General features: G+C 42.4%; 2 protein-coding genes across 2 annotated transcripts in view; one reads left to right on the top strand and one right to left on the bottom strand.

The window, feature by feature from the left end:
* LOC133640595 (gastrula zinc finger protein XlCGF57.1-like) overlaps positions 1-27,638 on the top strand; it is a 300,331-nt gene that overhangs the window by 17,124 nt on the left and 255,569 nt on the right. The gene's annotated exons all lie outside the window — the stretch shown is intronic.
* The window catches only part of LOC133640877 (oocyte zinc finger protein XlCOF7.1-like), a 48,217-nt gene continuing 24,024 nt past the window's right edge, over positions 3,446-27,638 (bottom strand). Inside the window, exons 4-6 of the mRNA XM_062034559.1 lie at positions 25,969-26,128; positions 24,627-24,893; positions 3,446-5,505 (exon numbers count right to left, since the gene is read on the bottom strand). Of these exons, the coding sequence (XP_061890543.1) occupies positions 4,133-5,505; positions 24,627-24,893; positions 25,969-26,128 (1,800 nt within the window). The 3' untranslated portion in view covers positions 3,446-4,132. The remainder of the gene's footprint in view (positions 5,506-24,626; positions 24,894-25,968; positions 26,129-27,638) is intronic.

Below are 27,638 nucleotides of genomic sequence, written 5' to 3'. Positions count from 1 at the left end.
GTTCCAGAACTGTTCACGTTATACCATCTCATCTCATTGTGGATCATGTGAATGTTTGAAGTGGAACTAAATGTGATCTCTGAAAGGGGTACACATTATTTTTGTTATTTTAATTATAAGTGTGCCAAATCACCTATATTTGAACATTATCTAATGGAAATGACTGCTGTCTGATAATCACATTAATAACAGAAAATTAGTGATCAAAACACATCGCTAAGCAGAGATCAAGTGTGAGTGTAAAGTGTTGTGATTGTGTGAAAATGTGCGAAAGAACGATAGCAGAGTACGAGGAGGAACTTTGTCCAACAAAAGAGGAGAACAAGCGATAACATCAAAAACATCAAGTTGTGTTACACAGAACAGGTTTGTTTACTTCTTACTCTCACATGTTTACTAACTTTATAGTTATTATTAACACTATTCTTGAATAGATTGTCTGTAGGAAGATGAATTGTCATGTGAGGATGATGCACTGGTTGTTTTATGTTGTTCATAAAAACGAGACAGTTTCAGACACACAATATTTATGAGAGGTTGATGTTCCTCTCAGTTTGTAACAATGTGTATCAACATGTTTACACAAAACTCACACAGTCACCGGGGGAATATTCCAGAGAGCAGGTTAAGTGCAAACTCCTGAGTACGTAAAATGAAGTGTATTAATTCACTCATATCATGTTCTACACTTGGTGAATGTTCATATTCATCTCGGAGAAAGCAAACCATCAGGTTTGAGTAAACAGTGGTATTTCAGTTTGAGCACATGATAAGATAAGGCCCCTTAGTTTGATATTCGCAGGTGAATTGGATCACTTCTCGTAGGAAAAGAGGCCCTAATTGGGACTTCGGAATGCAAAAGTGACAACCATATCCTTGAAAGGAGACTACCTGTCTAGCTCAAACGCCAACCTTTAAGTTATGACTTAAAGCAGTTGTTTTCCAGACACTTACACACCAACATCTCCTTTCGTGGTCAGGTGGTGCTGTTTAGCTTTAGCGCACACCCAGACAGTGAAAGAAGGAATATATAAAATGATGGTTTGGCTTCTCCGGGAGAGGAGTCCTCCATATTTGACCTGACCTCCTCCCAGGAACTGCAGTCCTGTGTAAATGACGCTCGCTGGTAATAAAGCAACTTTTGCTTCAGTAAAGCGTCTCCGACGTCTCTTTTGATCCAGCCGCACTGCCGTGTCGCCCTTCTGTCCGGACGACGATGACAAGACCAGAAATACACTTCAAAAACTCCAGAGTTTTACCTCCAAAAATAGAGAGGTAAGACAAAGTCAGAGTCCTTGGGCAAGACACTTCACCCTTGCTCCTGATGAGTCGTGGTTATTGCCTTGCATGGCAGCTCCCGCCATCAGTGTGTGAATGTGTGTGTGAATGGGTGAATGTGGAAATAGTGTCAAAGCCCTTTGAGTACCTTGAAGGTAGAAAAGCGCTATACAAGTATAACCCATTTACCATTGTTCCTATAACCCCTTTGTTCAAATGTTTGTTCCACTTGGCATCTTGTCTGACTCGCACCATGCACAGCCTTCCTTGTCACATATTGTTCCTTTTCCCGCTATCCATCCAGTAATTCAAACTGATCCAGCAGCGCGATTGAAGATTATTTTTACTTACAAAAATCAAGAACCAGGATACTCGGGAAACAAAATAAAAGGTAGCATATATAAAACGACATATATGTGCACATGTATGCACTGATTAAAAATACAGAACTATAATGCCCACGTTTAGACTTTTTCACCCAAACGCCATCTTGCTTTTCTGTCGTTCTTCTTCTTTCTATTTCCAGCAGACTAGTAGAACATCTTAGGTGTATTGCTGCCCTCCACAGGTTCTTAACGGGATTTCCTCCTTCGGTCCTATGGCCCACACTACATTCTACAGTCCAGTAGGTGGCAGTATGAACCTTTCAAGTCATGGCTGCAAACTGCCAGTAAGAAGAAGAAGTAATAGAGCTGGTTGCTTGTTTCTCTCGCGAGATCTGACAACATGTTTAAATAGAACAATAGAGGCTTTGCAGCTGACGTCATCAGCCACGTGACATTAGCTTGGCGGCCATCTTGCCGGTCACCGACTCACACACGCTTTCTTGTTAGATCTGCTGCTATTTGAGCTTGGAAATGCCGGAAATTGAATGTAGCAATAGGCGAGGCGATAAACCAAATCTTAGCTTCGGATCGCGGCGATTTGTCGTGAACGATGGAAACCTGCGATGTACACAAGGATATGCAATGAACACTTCATATCAGGTTTGTAAACAAACTATTATATTACCCTGATTTGTTTCACAAAATGTGAAATAATACAATATGGGATGATACAAATATGATTGTTGAAAATGCTGGGTGCATTTTTAGAAAGGCAGCAAGGCAGGGAATGGGATGATTTCCTCAGTTCTCGAACCCCCCCCCCCCCCCCGCATCGGTCTGTGTGATGCTAGGTACCGTTTTTATTTTTTCATGATGCCTCATCTGATTGGCTTGAAAACTTTATCAATGTAAATGTTGAGCTTCATATATAGAGAAAAATTGGAAAATTTCAATATGAAGTTTGTGAAACAGTTTTTTAATTAAAAGCATTTTTGAACAGGACGCCTTTTGTAATAATAAAAAAAAAAAAGCTTAACAATGTGAGTTTTCATTAGAATCACTTCAGTAGTTTTTTCACAATCACACTGTTACTGCCACGCGGATTTGTAAACAGACAGCAGGCTCTTCTGTGTGGGCTTTTTCCTTACCTTGGTCATGAGAAGAAATCGATTCTTGTTTGGAATCTGCCATATCAGCCCATCATGCACAAAACCTGCTGTAAAATACTTGTAGGCATCCAGACTCTTGTATGCCTTAAGGTCCTTTCCAGTGTACGGAGATGGTGAGTCGACGAGGTAATTATAAATGTCTGGATATGAGAGGTCAGGCAGGTCGGCTGTTGCAAAATGCTCAGGTGATTTTAGCATGCTTCTCTGTAAAAGGTACGGATCCGTTGTGCCAACAAGGTTCAACTTCTCTCGGTAACGTTTCTTGGACTCTTGCACAACTTCATTGGATAGCAAATCAGCCACAATTCGGATGAAATCGGTGAAAATGTAGCGCAGAAATCAAACTGAATCTGTACGAACACGTAGGAACGAGCTGACCGGTTGACCGGCAAGATGGCGGCGTAACACAAAGTCACGTGATAAAACCACGTGACTGCAAAGCCTCTATTGACAGGTTGACAACATTCAAACAAACCAAGTCATCTCCAATACATCTCAACATTACACACATCCTCCAGGCTGAGTTAGTCTAGATGATGAAGTAAGCTGGAAACTACATGTAAGTCATATAAAGAAAACAATTACAAAATTGACTGTGATAATAAATAGAATACAATACATACCCAAAAAAATTAACTAAATTTATTGTACTCAACTTTAGTTGAAGCATACATTGTTTATTGCATAAAAGTCTGGGGACATACATATAAAACAATCACACAACAATATTCATATTACACAAGAGAGTGATAAAGACAATTAATAGAATGGATTATAGAGACCCAACAAATGATTCATAAAGTCACACATTTAAAAATTGTAGAAAAGACAACTGTTCAAATGATGTATAAAGTAAATAATAATATGCTTCCAGAAGTGGTCCAGAAGATTTTTCAGATGTGAACCAGTAAATATGAACTAAGAGGGATGTATGTGTACTCAAAAGCAAAGGTATGAACACATGTAAAACAAATATGTATATCATATAAAGGAGTTCATCTATGGAATCATCTACAAATAGAAAATAAAATATGTAACACGTCATTATTTAGTATAAAAGTGAATTATGAATATCTACACTTGAAATGTTTACTGTATGTAACATATTTTATGTACTGTTTATTCTCACCTTTTCAGTCAAATTGTTCTGTTCATTTTAAAGTACACAAATGTGTATATTAACTCATGTACTTGACTGAAATAAAAGCACTAATCTGAAGTATTTACTCTAAATATGTTATAAGCATAATAACAAGATGGTGTTACACACACAACAATGATGTCACACATGTTATATGTGCTGATGTTGTTAGAAAGTCAAAGTTAAAGTTTTGAAAGTTTATTTCAAATCCTGCATCTTCATTTGCTGCTGCTGTTCTCACCAGCACACTTGTGTTTCTTACACTGGTACTTAGAAGAGAATCTTTCACCACACACACTGCAACTCAACACTTTCTCTCCTGTGTGTGTTCTCATGTGTGCTGTAATAGATTTTGGGTGACGAAAGCTTTTGTGGCAGCTTGAACAGGAGAATGGTTTTTCACCAGAGTGCGTTCTCTTGTGTACATTTAATTGGTCCCTTTTAATAAAATCTTTACCGCAGATTGAACATGAAAAAGGTTTTTCTCCAGTGTGTATTCTCATGTGTGCTTTGAAATGGTCCCTTTGGGTAAAATCTTTACCGCAGATTGAACATGAAAAAGGTTTTTCTCCAGTGTGTATTCTCATGTGTACTTTTAAATGGTCGCTTTTAGAAAAATCTTTACCGCAGATTGAACATGAAAAAGGTTTTTCTCCAGTGTGTAATCTCATGTGTGATTTGAAATGGTCCCTTTGGGTAAAATCTTTACCGCAGATTGAACATGAAAAAGGTTTGTCTCCATTGTGTATTTTCATGTGTTTTTTTAAATTGTCCCTACGAGTAAATTTTTTACCGCAGATTGAACATGAAAAAGGTTTTTCTACAGTGTGTATTCTCATGTGTGCTTTGAAATTGGGCCTTTCAGTAAAATCTTTACCGCAGATTGAACTTGAAGGTTTTTCACCAGTGTGTATTCTCATGTGTAATTTTAAACCTTGATTTCTTACAAAACGTTTATCACATTCTGAGCAGGAAAAAGGTTTTTCTCCAGTGTGTGTTCTAATGTGTCTTTTCATATTGCTACTATCATTAAAAGTTTTGTCGCAGTGAGAACATGTGAAGTGTGTGTTTTTAGTGTGACATGTCTTATCATCTTTAGAGTCTTCATCATCAGTGTCAGGAGAGTGTGACGTTGTGTCCTCACTATCTGATAGTGGAGCTAAGAGCTTGTGTGCTTGTGATCCTCCACAGTGGTCTCCATCAGCTTCTGTTGTCATGTGTTGAGTTGAGCTGCTGCTTGGAGGCTCCGCCTCTCTCTTCTCCTCACTCTCACCTTTAACCTCATCATCTTCACTCTTCACAGGGACACCAGTCACTGGCATCTTGGTGACATCAACCTCCTCCAGTCCTTCAAGATGCTCTCCCTGCTGACTGATGCTGTGTTCCTCCTCTTCCTCTTTAATGTGAGGGCTTCGTGGAGCCACCACTTCTTCTTTAAAATGGGGTGTCAGTGGGTCCTCCGCTTCCTTTTTAAAATGGGGGATAAGTGGGTATTCCTCTTCCTCCTTAATGTGGGAGGGCTGTGGCTCCTCCGTCCACATCCTGAAGCCCCACTTCTGTTGCTCAGGGTGAAGATGTCCTTCCCAGACGTCTGCAAGACAAACACACCATCTCTGCTCAGTCACACAATGCATTCAGTACTTTTACATGCACTTACTGCATATGTCAGCAGCCAAATTAGGAGCTTTTGTAACACGCTTTGAAATTCTTCTATTATCAATCATATACCAAATGATATATTGTGACATATATTGTTATTAGGATATAGATTTTAGGTCATATCGCTCATACCAAACATTGGTTCGCCGAGTCATTTTGTTCGGCCCACCAAATATATTTATTTTTTATATTCTTCAGATGTGTGTGTGTGTTTAAAATGTTGTGCTCCTGTTCTACATCACGTGGAAGTGTCATGTCATGGGGTTGGTGTGCTTTCAACTAAGGGTGTGACGATACGGTCAGCTCACCAAAGGATACTCAATATTGGCTTTAGTAGAACGAGACGATATTTTGGTGGTTAACATGATTCTTACACATATGTGTACTTCATGTGTATATGAATGTACTTTCCCTTGTGTGCTTAGTTTTACTGTAACTTCATTGTGGATAATATCTATAAACAACCTCAATTGTTTTTCATCTTTAATTTGAAGGACTGTTTACTTATCTGACAAATTCAAAGGAAACTGCACTTTTTTTAAATGTCGCCTATCGTTCACAATCCTTATGTGACATATATTTTTTACATTTTACATTTAGTAAACAAACGTGAGCAAAAATCAGCTAACATTGCAGTCAATGGGAGCTCCTCTATTAGACCCACAAAGTCCTCCAAATAACCATCCAAAAACTGCCAACAATACTCCATTTACATTTTGTGACCTGAATATTAACCAAGTATTAGCGATATTGTTATTATAAGCGCTAACGTTAAGGACCTACTTTTAGCGGCGCATTGATCACAGAAGTAACTAGCTTATGCTGCTATATTGACATACTGAGCTGCTTTCTCACCTCTAAGATGGTGAAAGCTAATTATAGATTATAAATCATGCTTCTCACTTATATGGTGAAGGTTGTGGACATAAACCGGAGAACAGGGTCAACTTTGACATCCAACTTAGACCTGGAGATGTCAAGAAAGACACAAAAATACGCTTTTTTGCACCCACCCTTTTTTAACCCTTTGCGAGGACTAATTCTTCATCTAAACGGGAAGATATCCGTCTGTCCAAAGCCTTTGACACAATAGACTTTGAGATATTATTGTATAAGTTATACAACTATGGTGTCAGAGGGGTACCTCTCGATTGGTTCTGTTCTTACCTATACGGAAGGCAACAATGTGTATGCGTCAATGATCACAATTCACCCTGTATGACCATAAATTATGGGTTTCCCCAGGGATCCATCTTAGGGCCTCTCCTTTTCATCCTATACATAAATGATTTCGTAAACTCCTCCAAAACTTTTCATTACTCTATATAAAAATCTCTTTGAACCACATCTTAACTACTGTAATGTCATCTGGTGTAACACCTTCCCTACCTACCTTCACAAATTAGAATCCATGCAAAAGAAAATCCTACGGGGCCTATCATGGTCCAAGTTTAATGCCCCCACTCGACATCTATTCCATAATTATCATCTCTTAAAGGCCTACTGAAAGCCACTACTAGCGACCACGCAGTCTGATAGTTTATATATCAATGATGAAATCTTAACATTGCAACACATGCCAATACGGCCGGGTTAACTTATAAAGTGCAATTTTAAATTTCCCTGGAAACTTCCGGTTGAAAACGTCTAGGTATGATGACGTTTGAGCGTGACGTCGATGGTTGAACCGGAAGTATTGGTACACCATTGTATGTCAATACAAACAGCTATGTTTTCATCGCAAAATTCCACAGTATTCTGGACATCTGTGTTGGTGAATCTTTTGCAATTTGTTTAATAAACAATGGAGACTGCAAAGAAGAAAGCTGTAGGTGGGATCAGTGTATTAGCGGCCGGCTGCAGCAACACAACCAGGAGGACTTTAAATTGGATAGCAGACGCGATATCCGACGCTAGCCGCCGCCGACCGCATCGATGATCGGGTGAAGTCCTTCGTCGCGCCGTCGATCGCTGGAACGCAGGTGAGCACGGGTGTTTATGAGCAGATGAGGGCTGGCGTAGGTGGAGAGATAATGTTTTTAGCATAGCTCTGTCGAGGTCCCGTAGCTAAGTTAGCTTCAATGGCGTCGTTAGCAACAGCATTGCTAGGCTTCGCCAGGATGGAAAGCATTAACCGTGTAGTTACAGGTCCATGGTTTAATAGTATTGTTGATTTTCTGTCTATCCTTCCAGTCAGAGGCTTATTTCTTTTGTTTCTAACTTCAGTTAAGCCCGATGCTTTCACGTTAGCTCCGTAGCTAAAGTGCTTCACCGATGTATTGTCGTGGAGATAAAAGTCACTGTGAATGTCCATTTCGCGTTCTCGACTCTCATTTTCAAGAGGATATAGTATCCGAGGTGGATTAAAATACAAATCTATGATCCACAATAGAAAAAGGAGAAAGTGTGAAATCCCTTGTACCTAAGTTACGGTCAGAGCGAAAAAAGATACGTCCGGCACTGCCTCTAGTCCTTCACTCTCACGTTCCTCATCCACAAATCTTTCATCCTCGCTCAATATAATGGGGTAATCGTCGCTTTCTCGGTCCGAATCGCTCTCACTGCTGGTGCAAACAATGGGGAAATGTGAGGAGCCTTTCAACCTGTGACGTCACGCTACTTCCGGTACATGCAAGGCTTTTTTTATCAGCGACCAAAAGTTGCGAACTTTATCGTCGATGTTCTCTACTAAATCCTTTAAGCAAAAATATGGCAATATCGCAAAATGATCAAGTATGACACATAGAATGGATCTGCTATCCCCGTTTAAATAAGAACATTTCATTTCAGTAGGCCTTTAAGACTGACAGAGTTCAATATTTATCACAATGCTTGTCTAACCTATGAAGTTATCCACAGGCTGAATCTTAGGCTCTGTAGCTCGGTTCCTATCTATCATCCCCAGCATGCCCACAACACTCGTAACTTAGATCTGATATCAGGTAAACATCGTCTACTGGCTTGTACTGCTCGTGATGAGAGCCTCAAGATGCTGTATTCATTCTCCAACTTCAAAAATAAACTAAAAACTTACCTATTAACCACCTATCTCTAATGCCTCATGTGGGGTAGACTACTGTAGGGTTTTGCATGGTTGAATGAATGTATGTATGTATGTATGTATGTATGTGCATGCTTGCTTTAGTACTATTATTTTGTGTTTATCATATAGTGGTTTTGTGCTTGCCACCATGTTTCAGCATTCCATGTATATACTGTCCTCTGGACCCCTGCCAAAAGCTATTTGGGGGACACTTTCACTTACCAACATCCTTAAATGATATTCACTACTATTGTAATTGTTCTATGGTATTGTGAATAAAACTTGAAAAAAATATGAACATCCCATCAGTCGGCATCCCAGTGAGATTGTATGCTTAAAATGAGCAAGATATGTAAATATGACATGTTATTAAGAATGTTACTACATTACATATATACTTACAGCGTGTATTTAAAATGTTGAAGGGGGTTTTAGGATGCTATTTAGAGCACTTTATAGGCAGAATAGAGTGGCTACAATGACTCAATTGTTAGCTAACTTTTGCTAAGGTTTATTTTCTATTGAGGATGCATTAACCATTGACCTGCTCAGTGGCCTTGTGGTTAGAGTGTCTACCCTGAGACTGGAAAGTCGGGAGTTCAAACCCCGGCCGAGTCATACCAAAGACTATAAACATGGGACTCATTGCCTCCTTGCTTGGCACTCAGCATCAAGGGTTGGGGGTTAAATCACCAAATGATTCCCGAACGTGGCCACCGAGGAGATTTTTAACTACCTCAGCCACCTCAGCCCCAGAAATAGGAGAGCCCACCACAGATTCCCCAGGCACTGCTTCCTCATAGGAAGATGTGTTGGTTGGATTGAGGAGGTCTTCTAAGTATTCCCTCCACCGATCCACAACAGCCGCAGTAGAGGTCAGCAGCACACCATCCTCACCATACACGGTGTTGACAGTGCACTGCTTCCCCCCCTGAGGCGGCGGATGGTGGACCAGAATCGCTTTGAAGCCGTCTGGAAGTCGTTTTCCATGGCTTCCCCAAACTCCTCCCATGTCCGAGTTTTTGCCTCCGTGACCGCTGAAGCCGCACTTCACTTGGCCTGTCGGTACCTGTCCGCTGCCTCTGGAGTCCTATGAGCCAGAAGGACCCGATAGGACTCTTTATTCAGCTTGACAGAATCCCTCACTGCTGGTGTACGCCAGCGGGTTCTAGGATTACCGCCACGACAGGCACCAACCACCTTGTGGCCACAGCTCCAATCAGCCGCCTCCACAATAGAGGCACGGAACATGCAACAACAACAACTCAATATCCAGTGTCTCCCTCGTGACATGTTCAAAGTTCTTAGGGAGGTGGGAATTGAAAGTCTCTCTGACAGGAGACTCTGCTAGGCATTCCCAGTGGACCCTCACAATGCGTTTGGGCCTGCCAGGTCTGTCCGTCATCCTCCCCCACCATCGGAGCCAGCTCACCACCAGGTGGTGATCGGTAGAAAGCTCTGCCCCTCTCTTCACCCGAGTGTCCAAAACATGAGACAGGAAATCCGATAACACAACTACAAAGTCAATCATGGAACTGCGGCCGAGGGTGTCCTGGTGCCAAGTGCACACATGGACACCCTTATGTTTGAACATGGTGTTTGTTGTGGACAATCTGTGACGAGCACAAAAGTCCAATAACAAAGCACCACTTGGGTTCAGATCTGGGCGGCCATTCTTTCCAATCACACCTCTCCAGGTTTCACTGTCATTGCCAACATGAGCGTTGAAGTCCCCCAGTCGAACAAGGGAATCACTGAGGGAGCACTCTCCAGTACTCCCTCGAGGGAATCCAAAAAGAGTGGGTACTCTGAGCTGCTGTTTGGTGCGTAAGCACAAACAACAGTCAAGACCCGTCTCCCCAACTGAAGGCGGAGGAAAGCTACCCTCTCGTCTACCGGTGGGGGCAACAAGAATTGCCACCCCAGCCGTCGCCTCTCATTGCTTGCAACGGCAGAGTGGAAAAGAGTCCAACCCCTCTCGAGAGAACTGGTTCCAGAGCCCTTGCTGTGCGTCGAAGTGAGTCAGACTATATCTAGCCGGAACTTCTCCACCTTGCGCAGCAGCTCAGAATCCTTCCCTCCCAGCGAGCTGACGTTCCACGTCCCAAGAGCTAGCTTATGTAGCCGAGGATCGGACCGCCATGTGCCCTGCCTTCGGCTGCCGCCCAGCTCACACTGACCTCTATGACCCCTCCCATGAGTGGTGAGCCCATTGGAGGGGGGACCCTTGTTGCCTCTTTGTGTCCTCGAGTTGTACTTTTCATAAAGGTCTTTGAGTTTTATATATATATATATATATATATATATATATATATATATATATATATATATATATATATATATATATATATATACATACACACACAAGCATACATATATACAGTATACATATATATATATACACAAACACTCAATTTAACATACAAAATAACTATTATTTTTAAGAACAAGTTACATTAATATATAATACATATAATATATATATATATATATATATACATGCTTATACATAATATGCATATTACATATATTATATTATATATACACATATAAAATATATGGGTAGATATTTGCTTCAAAAAGGGTATTTCAACAAGTAAACAGTACAGTAGGTACTTGATTTTGATATATGTAATGCTCATAAGGGTATTCTAGTAAAATACGCGTGTGTAAAAATGCGATGTGTAAATCTCAAAATATTACGCCAAATCACTTTTTGTCAGGCAATGTTACATTTAATGACAATTTTACATAAATTAATATCGTACATCCAAACACGTTGTACATATTTATTATGTGCAGGAAGAAATAACAGTTACAGTTCTGTGTATCTTCCAAACAAGAAAGAGGTTTTATCACATCAACATGAGACTAACAACACTCCTTTAAATCTCATCAATACCACAGAAGAGGCAAACTGTCCTTTTCCGGGCACGATAAAGTCTTAAATAATGTCAAACACGTAGCGATACAATAACCAGGAAGATACAGTGTTTGTCTTACACCTAGTAATCCGCTGTGGACAGACCAAGCCAAAAATGCAGGTTCAGCAAGCTCTGCGCGCCCCCGCGAAGGAAATACATTTTTGGCAGGCATTCACATTTTGCCACAACACCCCTAAAGGGACATGGGGGAAAGTCCTAGTTGGAAATACAGCCCAATTAATTCTGAACTGGCATTTTCACACAGACCTCAAACCATGCGCACGCATCCAATGCTTTCTGGTGCTCACCAAAAACTATCTGGTGGGCACAAGATATATCTAAAAAAAATGTGTCCCTGTGTCCCTTTAGGGCAGACCTGGGCATTTGTGGGCCACATCCGGCCCTTTGTGCGTCCCTGTCCGGCCAGCGTGAGGCCAATCATAAATTACAAAATACATTTAAAAAAGTATCTATGTTGAGTGTGCAAAACAACGGTGCTGCTTTTGTTTTGAAAAGCCTTATTTGTATTACTTCCGTGTGGACGTATGCACGTGCATGATTGTGAGTGAATATAAACAGCGGCAATCACAAATTACAAAATAAATTTAAAAAAAACATCTATGTCGTGCGTGCAATACAACTGTGCTGCTTTTATTTTGAAAAGTGTTATTTATGGACGTATGTCCGTGTGTAACCGGTGAATGAAGGTGCACAGCGACAAGTGATGCCCGGTTACCCCCGAGATGTCAGCTCACGCTAAAAAAAGAAAAGTTGATGACGAATGCCGTGTTTTCAACAAGACATGACATGGACTGCCAAGTATTTCTTTACAGAAATTAAAGGTAAAGCCGCGTGCTTAAAGGCCTACTGAAACCCACTACTACCGACCACGCAGTCTGATAGTTTATACATCAATGATGAAATCTTAACATTGCAACACATGCCAATACGGCCGGGTTAACTTATAAAGTGCAATTTTAAATTTCCAGCTAAACTTCCGGTTGAAAATTCCTTTGGAGGATGACGTATGCGTGTGACGTAGCCAGTGAAACAGAGGTATGGCTTCCCCATTGAAGCCAATACGAAATAGATCTGTTTTCATCTCATTATTCCACAGTATTCTGGACATCTGTGTTGGTGAATCTGTTGCAATTTGTTCATTGCATTATGGAGAAAGAAGCTGAGCAAGCAAAGAAGAAAGTTGTCGGAGCGAAGCGCAGTATTTTGCGAGGGAAGTCAGCAACACAACACAGTCAGTGTTTCATTGTTTACAGTCCCGAAAGATGCAGTCAAGATCGAAGAACTCGGACAACAGAGACTCTTACCAGGAGGACTTTGACTTGGATACACTGACGCAGAAGCGATACCGTGAGTACGCCGCTGCGCTTCCAAACATTTGATCGCTTGCTATAACTAGCTCGAGCTAGTAGCTAGGAGCTAGCATACACCTAGGTGTTTGTTATGCGGGATTAATTTGTGGCATATTAAATATAAGCCTGGTTGTGTTGTGGCTAATAGAGTATATATATGTCTTGTGTTTATTTACTGTTGTAGTCATTCCCAGCTGAATATCAGGTCCCACCCGCGCGCTTCCAAACATTTGATCGCTTGCCCGTACATGCGTGTCACGTACGTAACTTTGGTTAAATATATAAGCTTTATGAACCTTGGGTTAGGTGAACGGTCCTTTGGGCTGAGTGAGTGTGTGTGTTGTGCAGGTGTTTGAATTGTATTTGCGGGTTATATGGACGGTATCCCGTCCATATAACCCGCTCGAGCTATAACTAGCTCAAGCTAGTAGCTAGGAGCTAGCATAACAAACACGTAGGTGTTTTTATGCGGGATTAATTTGTGGCATATTAAATATAAGCCTGGTTGTGTTGTGGCTAATAGAGTATATATATGTCTTGTGTCTATTTACTGTTGTAGTCATTCCCAGCTGAATATCAGGTCACCCCCGGCTCTCACAGCATCTTCCCTATCTGAATCGCTTCCACTCCCCACTAGTCCTTCACTTGCACTTTCCTCATCCACAAATCTTTCATCCTCGCTCAAATTAATGGGGAAATCATCGCTTTCTCGGTCCGAATCTCTCTCACTTCTGGCAGCCATCATTGTAAACAATAGGGAACTTTGCGGATATGTTCACCCGACTACATCACGCTACTTCCGGTAGGGGCAAGCCTTTTTTTTATCAGATACCAAAAGTTGCGATCTTTATCGTCGTCGTTCTCTACTAAATCCTTTCAGCAAAAATATGGCAATATCGCGAAATGATCAAGTATGACACATAGAATAGATCTGCTATCCCCGTTTAAATAAAAAAAAATCATTTCAGTAGGCTTTTAATGTGTGGTACACAGGTTGCTGTGTTTAAAGAATATACAAACCCCGTTTCCATATGAGTTGGGAAATTGTGTTAGATGTAAATATAAACGAAATACAATGATTTGCAAATAATTTTCAACCCATGTTCAGTTGAATATGCTACAAAGACAACATATTTGATGTTCAAACTGATAAACATTTTTTTTTTTGCAAATAATCATTAACTTTAGAATTTGATGCCAGCAACACGTGACAAAGAAGTTGGGAAAGGTCTACTGAAATGATTTTTTTTTATTTAAACGGGGATAGCAGATCTATTCTTTGTGTCATACTTGATCATTTCGCGATATTGCCATATTTTTGCTGAAAGGATTTAGTGTAGAACAACGACGATAAAGATCGCAACTTTTGGTATCTGATAAAAAAAGGCTTGCCCCTACCGGAAGTAGCGTGACGTAGTCAGTTGAACATATACGCAAAGTTCCCTATTGTTTACAATGATGGCCGCATGAAGTGAGAGAGATTCGGACAGAGAAAGCGACAATTTCCCCATTAATTTGAGCGAGGATGAAAGATTTGTGGATGAGTAAAGTGCAAGTGAAGGACTAGTGGGGAGTTGAAGCTATTCAGATAGGGAAGATGCTGTGAGAGCCGGGGGTGACCTGATATTCAGCTGGGAATGACTACAACAGTAAATAAACACAAGACATATATATACTCTATTAGCCACAACACAACCAGGCTTATATTTAATATGCCACAAATTAATCCTGCATAAAAACACCTACGTTTTTGTTATGCTAGCTCCTAGCTCCATAGAACACGCCAATACAATTCAAACACCTGATCAACACACACAATCACTCAGCCCAAAAGACCGTTCACCTAACCCAAGGTTCATAAAGCTTATATATTTTTAAAAAGTTACGTACGTGACCAGGCGTATATTTAATATGCCACAAATTAATCCTGCATAAAAACACCTACGTGTTTGTTATGCTAGCTCCTAGCTCCATAGAACACGCCAATACAATTCAAACACCTGATCAACACACACAATCACTCAGCCCAAAAGACCGTTCACCTAACCCAAGGTTCATAAAGCTTATATATTTTTAAAAAGTTACGTACGTGACGCGCACATACGGTCAAGCGATCAAATGTTTAGAAGCCAAAGCTGCATACTCACGGTACCTGATATTCAGCTGGGAATGACTAAAACAGTAAATAAACACAAGACATATATTTACTCTATTAGCCACAACACAACCAGGCTTATATTTAATATGCCACAAATTAATCCTGCATAAAAACACCTACGTCTTTGTTATGCTAACTCCTAGCTCCTATGCTAGCTCCTAGCTCCATAGAACACGCCAATACAATTCAAACACCTGATCAACACACACAATCACTCAGCCCAAAAGACCGTTCACCTAACCCTTCTTCATCGTATGGGCAGCTGTTTTCCGGCACCCGGACCTGAGGCCGAGGGTCTATGCCTTTTACCACCCCAGGCCCGGGGGGCCCTCCCGTTCATATGTCAGGACACACAGAAGTGAGCCAGGTCACCGAGCAGTCATCCAGGTCCGCCAGGCCACGCAAACCATTAGGAGCACGATAAATCGGGCAACGCAGGATCACGTGGTCGGCAGTCTGCTCCTCCGCGCCACACTCACACGTCGCGTTAGGTGCTAAGCCCCACTGGAACATGTTTGAGCGAAAGCGACCGACACCAGTTCGGAGGCGGTTAAGCCTCACCCAGGCCACTCGTGGTAGTGAGAGGCCTGGTATTGAGCCGGTGTCAGGTATGAAGTCACGGAGTCTGGAGGAGATGGTATGCTCCAGGTCCGTGCTCCATTTGTGATTCGCCCAGTGAGCCGCCCTGATGTTGTTGTCACTGCATTGCTGCAGGAGCTTCAGGGCGGCTGGTACCAGTGGGTCTCTGGAGGGGAGGCGGGGCGTTGGCTCTGACTCTGAGGAGAGTGTGAGCCTTTCATGGAGCAGGTGGTTCTCATCCATGTTTGCCCGGCCCGCCAGAGTTGCTACAGCACCTTGGCGACGAAGCTCAGCGGGTTGGATGCCTGCTAAGATGGGCAGTAGCTCCACAGGGGTGGGGCGCAGGCATCCAGTGATAACACGCAAGGCTTCGTTGATCGGGACATCAAGTTGTTTAGAGTGAGCACTGCGCGCCCAGACAGGTGCGCAGTACTCAGCAGTTGAGTAGACCAGGGCAAGTGCTGCTGTTCGCAGAGTTCTTGTCCCGGCACCCCAACCGGACCCGACCAACCGTCTCAGCAGTGAGACGCGGGTGTTGAGTTTCTTGCGTGTTGCCAAGAGGTGTTTACGGAAAGTGAGCGACCTGTCCAGGGTGACCCCAAGGTATTTAGGGTCAGGACGAGGGTCTTCAGGTGTAGGACGAGGCCGGCATAGGGTAAGGGAAGCCCCATCCGGCTTCCGCACCTCGAACCTGATCTCACGATCCGCTTCCCAATTGTATAGGTGGAAAGCTTGTGTCACCGTCTTGGATTCGCTGAGCTTCAATCTCCAGTTATGGAGGTAAGCCACTAAAGTCTCCATGTCCTGGCTTAGAGTTCCCTCCAAGGCCTGCCAGTCCCTGTCGGAGTGCAGCAGCGCGAGATCGTCTGCGTATGCGAACCTCCGTGAGACTGTGGCAGGCAGGTCGTATGTATAGATGTTATACAGGAGGGGAGCCAGGACAGATCCCTGGGGGACGCCATTTTTCAGGCGCCGCAACCTGCTTTTATCTCCGTTACTGGTGGTGAGAGTAAAGCTGCGGTTCCAGACAAGCTCCATGATCATTTTGACCATGTGCCTGTCTGGAAGCAGGCGGAGAAGTTTGCAGGTGAGGCCGCGGTGCCAGACTGTGTCATAGGCAGCAGTCAGGTCTATGAAGACGGCACCGGCCTTCTTTTTCGCCTCAAAGCAGTCCTCGATGTCCTGGGTAAGGAGGGCGACCTGATCCACCGTGGACTTCCCACGTCGAAAACCCGCCTGCTCCCGTGGGAGGTGGGGGTCTATGATGGGCTCGACACGGGCGTGAATCAGGCGCTCGAGGACTTTAAAGGGGACGCAGAGCAACGAGATTGGTCTGTAGCTCGTTACGTCATCCTTTGGCTTGTTCGGCTTGGGGATAGCGACAACAGTGGCCCTTCTCCAAATCCTGGGGATCCGGAGTTGGCGCAGGCAAGAAGACAGGAAAACTCTCAGCCAGGACTTCATTGCAGGGGCAGCGTGGAGCACGAGTTCTGGGCAGATGTTGTCAGGCCCAGCAGACTTGCCTGGTTTGGTATACTGGAGGGCAGCTGTGAACTCCTCCGGTGAAAACTCACCGGAGATGTTACACTCGCTAGATGTTGTTGTCCTCCAGAGGTCTGCAGTTTCCTGGCGCACCGCCCGGGAAAAATTTCGATTTATCCCGGTATATGCCCCGTTTTTCACAACCTGTGCTGCAATAGCATTTGCGGTAACGGGGCATGTTCGGGGTGCGCGCTCAGACCTACCAGTCAAGTTGTTCAAAGTGCTCCACGCGATACGGCTAGTGTGCGAGAAGTCGATGGAGTGGACTGCCTCTTTCCAGCGCTGGTGCCTCTTCCTTCCAAGAGTGGAAAGAAGGGCAGTGGCTGGATTGTTAGCCTCCGGGCCATAGGGAGCCCGGAGGAAGGCGCTGTAGAGGGTCTCGCACTCGCCATCCCAGCATGGTTTGTAGTTCTTACGGCGGCCGCGTGGGATGGCTTTTTTGGCCGCAGATGTTAGTGCCCTACAGAAGTCCTGGTATGCCTCGTCCACGTTGGGTGTGTCTGGTGGTGGGAGACACCGTGTGGACTTGTTGGTATGGAGGCGATAGAGTTTCCAATTGGCCTTCCGGAAGTTCCATCGCTTCATCGGTCCGCTCGGAACTGTTGTCACGAGATCGGGCACCGATATCAGCGACGGTCGGTGTTGCGACCTGGGGAACATTCCTAGAACACGTCTGTCGGGGAGCTGGGTGTCCACACCGACACTCACAAAAGCCAGGTCAGGGTTCGTGTCAGTGTTATGCCGAGCGGAGTGAAAGCTGGCTGGGCCCTTCGGGTTGTAGAGAAGGTTGAGCGAGTTGCGCTCTGCCCAGTCAGAAAGAGTTTCCCCGCTCGGTGAGGTGGTACTGTATCCCCACCGTGTATGCCGGCAGTTGAAATCACCAGCATATACACACGGTGGTTCAAGCACTGGCAGTGACACTGGCGTGAGTTGTGAGGGTGGTGGTTTGTAGACGTTGACAATTTTGATGTCGCCAACGTCCACTCGCAGCCACTCGATCTCGGAGTTGTCCGGTGATCGATCGGCGAGGGTCCAGCTCAGATCGTTGTGGACAAACGTGGCAAGGCCATGCTTCTTGCTCAGGATTGACCCAGCTAGCGTGAAGTTGGTGATCGCTAGCTTGTCCGCTGTTGGGCGGTGGGTTTCCTGAAGGAGGATGACCATGGCTTGGGTGGTGTGGGCCATGTGCTCGATGACGGATGTTTTGGCATCTGTGAGCCCTTCAACGTTCAGTTGCAGTATTCTTGGTTGGAGACCGGCAGCAGTGTTGCTACCAGATCTCCGCCCAGACTGCCCCTGGACGCCAGAACGGGAGGGTACCCGAGTTGAAAGTTTTTTGTTTCGCCGCGTTGCCATGGAGTAGAGCAGCGCGGTTACTTGCAGGGATCACGGCGTGGACGTAAACTTTCTCGATCCCCCACCTAACCCAAGGTTCATAAAGCTTATATATTTTAAAAAAGTTACGTACATACGCAAAAAAAAAGTTGCGCACATACGGTCAAGCGATCAAATGTTTAGAAGCCAAAGCTGCATACTCACGGTAGCATGTCTGCGTCTTTGTCATCCAAATCAAAGTAATCCTGTTAAGAGTCTGTGTTGTCCCAGTTCTCTACAGGCGTCTGTGTATCGAAGTCAAAAGTCCTCCTGGTTAGAGTCTCTGTTATCAGAGTTCTTCCATTTTGACTGCATCTTTCGGGAATGTAAACAAAGAAGCGCCGGCTGTGTACGTGTTGCTGCTGACTTCCTTCGCAAAATACGTCCGCTTCGCACCGACAACTTTCTTCTTTGCTTGCTCAGCTTCTTTCTCCATAATGCAATGAACATAATTGCAACAGATTCACCAACACAGATGTCCAGAATACTGTGGAATTATGAAATGAAAACAGAGCTTTTTTGTATTGTATTCAATGGGGAAGGCATACCTCTGTTCCCCGGGCTACGTCACGCGCATACGTCATCCTCAAAGGCGTTTCGAACCGGAAGTTTAGCGGCAAATTTAAAATGTCACTTTATAAGTTAACCCGGCCGTATTGGCATGTGTTGCAATGTTAAGATTTCATCATTGATATATAAACTATCAGACTGCGTGGTCGGTAGTAGTGGCTTTCAGTAGGCCTTTAAAGGCCTACTGAAATGAATTTTTTAAATTTAAACTGAAATAGCAGATCCATTCTATGTGTCATACTTGATCATTTCGCGATATTGCCATATTTTTGCTGAAAGGATTTAGTAGAGAAAATCGACGATAAAGTTCGCAACTTTTGCTCGCTGATAAAAAAAAGCCTTGCCTGTACCGGAAGTAGCGTGACGTCACAGGAGCTAGTATTCCTCACAATTTTCCTTTGTTTACAATGGAGCGAGAGAGATTCGGACCGAGAAAGTGACGATTACCCCATTAATTTGAGCGAGGATGAAAGATTCGTAGATGAGGAACGTTACAGTGAAGGACTTGAGAGGCAGTGATGGGCGTATCTTTTTTCGCTCTGACCGTAACTTAGGTACAAGCTGGCTCATTGGATTCCACACTCTCTCCTTTTTCTATTATGGATCACAGATTTGTATTTTAAACCACCTCAGATACTATATCCTCTTGAAAATGAGAGTCGAGCACGCGAAATGGACATTCACAGTGACTGAACATGTAAATACATGATTAATAATTTTCAGCTTTGCGAAGCTAAAAAAATAGAAGCTAAGTTAGCTACAGAGCTAACGTGATAGCAGGCTCAAATGCAGATAGAAACACAATTTTAAAAAAACCCTGACTGGAAGGATAGATAGAAGATCAACAATACTATTAAACCATGAACATGTAAATACACGATTAATAATTTTCAGCTTGGCGAAGCTAAAAAAATAGAAGCTAACCTAGCTACGTAGCCAACGTGATAGCATCAGTCTCAAATGCAGATAGAAACTAAATTAAAAAAAACCCTGACTGGAAGGATAGACAGAAGATCAACAATACTATTACCGTAATTTCCGGACTATAAGCCGCTACTTTTTCCCCTCGTTCTGGTCCCTGCGGCTTATACAAGGGTGCGGCTTATTTACGGCCTGTTCTTCTCCGACACCGACGAAGAGGATTTCGGTGGTTTTAGTACGCAGGAGGAAGACGATGACACAATGATTAAAGACTGACTTTTCATATACCGGTAGGCTGGTTATTTTGATAACGTACAGGCGAGCACTTTGTAATAATTTGCACCGTTGTATTATTTGTACTCTGCACGAATGCTGTTCGCCATGTCAAAGATGTGAAAGTTTGATTGAATTATTGAAAGATTTATTGTTAATAAATGGGACGCTTTGCGTTCCCAAACAGTCATCTCTGTCCCGACAATCCCCTCCGTGGTAGAAGAAACCCCTATATACTACGGTAATTACACACCAAAACCCTGCGGCTTATAGTCGGGTGCGGCTTATATATGGAGCAATCTGTATTTTCCCCTAAATTTGGCTGGTGCGGCTTATAGTCAGGTGCGGCTTATAGTCCGGAAATTACGGTAAACCATGAACATGTAAATACACGATTAATAATTTTCAGCTTTGCGAAGCTAAAAAATAGAAGCTAACCTAGCTACGTAGCCAACGTGATAGCATCGGTCTCAAAAGCAGATAGAAACTAAATTTAAAAAAACCCTGACTGGAAGGATAGACAGAAGATCAACAATACTATTAAACCATGAACATGTAAATACACGGTTAATATTTTTCAGCTTGGCGAAGCTAAAATAATAGAAGCTAACCTATCTACGTAGCCAACGTGATAGCATCAGTCTCAAATGCAGATAGAAACTAAATTAAAAAAAACCCTGACTGGAAGGATAGACAGAAGATCAACAATACTATTAAACCATGAACATGTAAATACACGGTTAATATTTTTCAGCTTGGCGAAGCTAAACAAATAGAAGCTAACCTAGCTACGTAGCCAACGTGATAGCATCAGTCTCAAATGCAGATAGAAACTAAATTTAAAAAAACCCTAACTGGAAGGATGGACAGAAGATCAACAATACTATTAAACCATGAACATGTAAATACACGGTTAATATTTTTCAGCTTGGCGAAGCTAAAAAAATAGAAGCTAACTTAGATGCGGCGGCGGGCGTTGTACGCTTTTGACGACACCCCGGCCGCCATCAGAGTCGGCAAGAAACATATATTTCCCCAAAGTTACGTACGTGACGTGCACATATCGACACGCACGTACGAGCAAGCGATCAAATGCTTGGAAGCCAAAGCTGTACTCACGGTAGTGCGTCTGCTATCCTGCTCAAAACACAACACAACCTCCTGGTGTTGGTGTTGCTGTAGTCCGCTGCTCCACCGATCGCACCTACAACTTTCTTATTTGCAGTCTCCATTGTCCATTAAACAAATTGCAAAAAGATTCACCAACACAGATGTCCAGAATACTGTGGAATTTTGTCGAAGAAAACAGAGGTATTTGAATTGGGTCCAAACACTTCCCTTGACCTCGTGACGTCACGCGCATACGTCATCATACCGCGACGTTTTCAAGCGGAAGTTTCCTGGGAAGTTTAAAATTGCACTTTATAAGTTAACCCGGCCGTATTGGCATGTGTTGCAATGTTAAGATTTCATTATTAATATATAAACTATCAGACTGCGTGGTCGGTAGTAGTGGCTTTCAGTAGGCCTTTAAAGGCCTACTGAAATGAAATGTTTTTTATTTAAATGGGGATAGCAGATCCATTCTATGTGTCATACTTGATCATTTCACGATATTGCCATATTTTTGCTGAAAGGATTTAGTAGAGATCATCGACGATAAAGTTCGCAACTTTTGGTCTCTGATAAAAAAAAGCCTTGCCTGTACCGGAAGTAGCGTGACGTAGTCAGTTGTTCACCTCCTCATATTTTCCTATTGTTTTCAACGCAGCTAGAGAGATTCGGACCGAGAAAGCGACGATTACCCCATTAATTTGAGCGAGGATGAAAGATTTGTGGATGAGGGTCGTTAGAGTGACGGACTAGAATGCAGTGAAAGACATAGCTTTTTTCGCTCTGACCGTAACTTAGGTACAAGCTGGCTCATTGGATTCCACAACCTCTCCTTTTTCTATTATGGATCACGGATTTGTATTTTAAACCACCTCGGATACTATATCCTCTTGAAAATGAGAGTCGAGCACGCGAAATGGACATTCACAGTGACTTTTATCTCCACGACAATACATCGGTGACACACTTAGCTACTGAGCTAACGTGATAGCATCGTTCTCAAATGCAGATAGAAACAAAATACATAAATCCCTGACTGGAAGCATAGACAGAAGATCAACAATACTATTAAACCATGGACATGTAACTACACGGTTAATAATTCTCAGCCTGGCAAAGCTTAACAATGCTGTTGCTAACGACGCTGAAGCTAACTTAGCAACCGGACCTCACAGAGCTATGATAAAAACATTAGCGCTCCACCTACGCCAGCCAGCCCTCATCTGCTCATCAACACCCGTGCTCAACTGCGTTCCAGCGAACGACGGCGCGACGAAGGACTTCACCCGATCACAGATGCGGTTGGCGGCTAGCATCGGCTAGCGCGTCTGCTATCCAAGTAAGTCCTCCTGGTTGTGTTGCTACAGCCAGCCGCTAATACACCGATCCCACCTACACTTTGTTCTTTGCAATCTCCATTGTTCATTAAACAAATTGCAAAAGATTCACCAACACAGATGTCCAGAATACTGTGGAATTATGAAATGAAAACAGAGCTTTTTGTATTGGCCTCAATGGGGGAGCCATACCTCTGTTCTACTGGCTACGTCACGCGCATACGTCACAGCCCTTTGAGACACTTGTGATTTAGGGCTATATAAATAAACATTGATTGATTGATTGATATCCAAAGGCGTTTCCAACCGGAAGTTTAGCGGGAAATTTAAAATTGCACTTTATAAGTTAACCCGGCCGTATTGGCATGTGTTGCAATGTTAAGATTTCATCATTGATATATAAACTATCAGACTGCGTGGTCGGTAGTAGTGGCTTTCAGTAGGCCTTTAAAAAATGTGTCTCCTCAGTTCCCAAACGTTTACTGAGTGTTGTTAAAAGGAAAGGCCATGTAACACAGTGGTGAACATGCCCTTTCCTAACTACTTTGGCACGTGTTTCAGCCATGAAATTCTAAGTTAATTATTATTTGCAAAAAACAAATAAAGTTTATGAGTTTGAACATCAAATATCTTGTCTTTGTAGTGCATTCAATTGAATATGGGTTGAAAAGGATTTGCAAATCATTGTATTCCGTTTATATTTACATCTAACACAATTTCCCAACTCATATGAAAACGGGGTTTGTAATTTGAATCGCCACTACACGACGAAGCACGAGGAAAAATACCGAAATCTGTCTGATGAAGAGCGCGCAAGGGAGGCTGATGATAAAACTGTAAACCCAACAAGGACTTTTTGCCAAATTTGACACCCCCAGAGATGCAGCAGTCAGGACAAGTTTCGTCATTCCTCACAAAATCGCCAGAAAAAGTAAGGCGTTTTCTGAAAGAGAGTTTATTAAGGAGTGCTTATTGGACTCTTTTGCGCTGATATGCCCGGAGCAGAGGGGCGCATTTGAGAACGTGTCACTCTCCCGAAGCACTGTAACGAGGCGGGTTGAGACCATCGTTGCAAACTTGGAGCTTCAGCTGACGAACAGAACGGCCGACTTTGACTGTTTGACTTTTTGATTCGCCGAAAAGTTGTATCAGTCACAAATAGTTTTCACCTGGACAACTTTACCGCGAGGGAGCTGTCAAAAGAAAGACTTTAGAAAGACAAGAACACTTTGCTAATTAGTACTAATAAACTAGATTGATTGAGACATTGCTGGACAGCAGAGAAGTAACTAAATCCAAATAAATGTTGAATATATATTTTTAAGATATCTGGCTTGTATCTTCAGTAGGGATGTAAATCGTTAAGAATTTATCGATATGATACCCTAATCGATACTCCTTATCGATACCAGTATTTATCAGTACGCTTATCGGTACTACATGTCAGATGGAATTAAAAATACAAATAGTTGTGTCGTTAGTCCAGAATCTTCACGGTCCTCATGGACAACATTATTAGGAACCAGTACTAAAAAAAATGGTACTTGGTATACATCCCTAATCTTCACCACTAAACCTTTGAAATATGCTGACATATGTGCTGCTAAAGGTAAACAAACAGTAGCCATATTGAATGTTTGCCTTCATTTGACCACGTGAGGTAAGGAGGACGGCCTCTAGGTCACATGGTTACACCCCAGCAATTACATTGTTGATGATTGATGAGCATTCATTTTTAAATGGTGGTGTTAAAAAGCAAGTATATCTCCATCTTTAGTCATAAATGTGGCCCCCGGATGAACATGTGTCACAAACATTGTATTAGATGATATGTGGATGTTGTGCTTACTTGGACTGTGATGAAGCTGTGAGGACTCAGGTGGTTTGTCTTCATGCTCTTCAGTCTTCACAGAGACAACGGTCAGTGGAAACTTGGTGAGATCAGCCTCCTCCTGCCCTACAGGACACTCTCCCTCCTCTTCCTCTTTAATATAAGGGGGCTGTGGATCCTCCTCGTCCCCTTTAAAATGTGAGGTCTGTGGATACTCTAAAGTGAAACTGTCCCCCTGCAGATGAGGGAGACATTCTTCTTGGTGTTCAATCAGCTGATGGATGTCTACAGGACACAAACAAAACACATTTGAATTCCTACATGCTAGATATTAAATTGTACAGGAAATATAGGACTGTAGCTATTGAAAATTGTATTAATCAAGTGTTCTATTGGAAATGTTTTCGATTAATCGAGTAACTGGATAAAACAGTGTTGCTTGGTTAAAGACAAATTTAAGCGATTATAAGACATTTCACTTAATAATGAACGGCCAATTGGTTTGAGATGGTATGAGATCAAGATGTCATCTTTAGATCAGGCTTTGTTTTTTCGACAACCACTGCCACATTAAAAAGTTCAAGTACCAATGATTGTCACACACACACTAGGTGTGGTGAAATTATTCTCTGCATTTGACCCATCACCCTTGATCACCCCCTGGGAGGTGAGGGGAGCAGTGAGCAGCAGCGGTGGCCGCGCCTGGGAATAATTTTTATGATTATTTAACCCCCAATTCCAACCGTTGATGCTGAGTGCCAAGCAGGGAAGTAATGGGTCCCATTTTTAGAGTCTTTGGTATGACTGGGCCGGGGTTTGACTCACAACCTACCGATCTCAGGGCGGACACTCTAACCACTAGGCCACCGAGTAGGTGGATGTAGTAGGTGTTGTAGTAGGTTAATGGCTGCACCAATATGAAGGAAATAACAGGTCAGTATAGCTTTTACACACATAAATAACTTGTCAAACCTGCCAGCTAGCAGGCTAGGTTTACAGCGTCAGTTACCATGGTAACTGACTCTGACTTTGTCTTACCTCTCTTATTTTTGGAGGTAAAACTCTGGAGCTTTACATACTCAGGAGTTTGCACTTAACCTGCTCTCTGGAATATTCCCCCGGTGACTGTGTGAGTTTTGTGTTAACATGTTGATACACATTGTTACAAACTGAGAGGAACATCAACCTCTCATAAATATTGTGTGTCTGAAACGGTCTCGTTTTTATGAACAATGTAAAACAATCGGTGCATCATCCTCACATGACAATTAATCTTCCTAAAAACAATCTATTCAAGAATAGTGTTAATTAATAATAAATATAAAGTTAGTAAACATGTGAGAGTAAGAAGTAAACAAACCTGTTCTGTGTAACACAACTTGATGTTTTTGATGTTGTCGCTCCTTCTCCTCTTTTATTGAACAAAGTTCCTCCTCGTACTCTGCTATCGTTATTTCGCACATTTTCACACAATCACAACACTTTACACTCACACTTGATCTCTGCTTAGCGATGTGTTTTGATCACTTCCGCCTCTCTTTGTTAGCAGCTAACAAGCTAAGCTAACTAGCAGGCTAAGCTAGCTCGAGAAGCGTCAAAGTGCGCTCAGACTAATATAACCGGATGCAAACAGTTATTAACGATGTTTACTCTATTTAATAGAGTCTAATAAAGGACATATATGTGTACATGGACGCACAGATTAAGAAAACTGAACTGTGACGACTGCAATAACGTCTTCACCGTCAGACGCCATCTTGCTTTATCCTCGCCGTGTTTGGTTCGCGCGCAGTGTTGTCAGATCTCGCGAGAGAGACAAGTAACCAGCTCTTTTCCAGATCTCGCGAGAGAAATAAGTACAACCAGCTCCCACCCCCGGTACAACTATTTTATTACCGGTATATACTATTTACTTATTCTGAAAATAAAAGTAAACTTGTCCATTTTACATTTTCAAATCAAAGACAAACAACTTATTTTCGTAAAAATATTCAAATATTTAACAATGTTTTGAAACGACAGTAACATAAGGAAAGAAAAAAAAAGAAACCAAATAAATATTACACTCATGATATTATTTTTGTCTTTGATGCTAATTTTTATAATGTATTTTAGAATGTGGGAGGTTTTCATGTTCTTTTTATATTTCCTCTGGCATTGTATACTATATATATATATATATATATATATATATATATATATATATATATATATATATATATATATATATATATATATATATATATATATATATATATATATATATATATATATATCATGGCTGGTGAGGCACTGACTTCATCACAGTCAGATTTACAAACATATGAACCCTAAAGAGTATTTTATTCACCATTTGATTGGCAGCAGTTAACGGGTTATGTTTAAAAGCTCATACCAGCATTCTTCCCTGCTTGGCACTCAGCTTCAAGGGTTGGAATTGGGGGTTAAATCACCAAAAAATTATTCCCGGGTGCAGCGCCGCTGCTGCCCACTGCTCCCCTTACATCCCAGGGGTGAACAAGGGGATGGGTCAAATGCAGAGGACAAATTTCACCACACCTAGTGTGTGTGTGACAATCATTGGTACTTTAACTTAACTTTAACTTTACACATACAAACTGTAGCACACAAAAAAGCACATTTAATTAAAAAAACGTTATTATGGTCTTACCTTTACTTATAAATGAAGTCTATGCGCCGCTGTTGTGCTGGATTAATGCACCCCCGCCCCAGAATGCACCCTCTGACGGGAGTGTTATATCAACTAAAGCCCACACTTAAACTTTCCACGTGCAAGATTGCATCTATTTAAAAAAGTTATTTAATAAGAAGCCAAAAAGTGCAAAAACAATAATGTTCGTGTTGGAGGAGTTGTGAATGAATGAAATATGAAATCTGTGCTGCAGTCTGCAGGTGTACCCAATGCTGTGGTCCTGCAGTCATTCACAACTCCTCCAACACGAACATTATTGTTTTTGCACTTTTTGGCTTCTTATTAAATAACTTTTTTAAATAGATTCAATCTTGCAC

Source organism: Entelurus aequoreus, linkage group LG23 (assembly GCF_033978785.1).
Source record: "Entelurus aequoreus isolate RoL-2023_Sb linkage group LG23, RoL_Eaeq_v1.1, whole genome shotgun sequence".
Classification (NCBI taxonomy): domain Eukaryota; kingdom Metazoa; phylum Chordata; class Actinopteri; order Syngnathiformes; family Syngnathidae; genus Entelurus; species Entelurus aequoreus.
The sequence above is the reverse complement of the archived record's forward strand: the minus strand, read 5'-3'. Positions and strand labels throughout refer to the sequence as shown.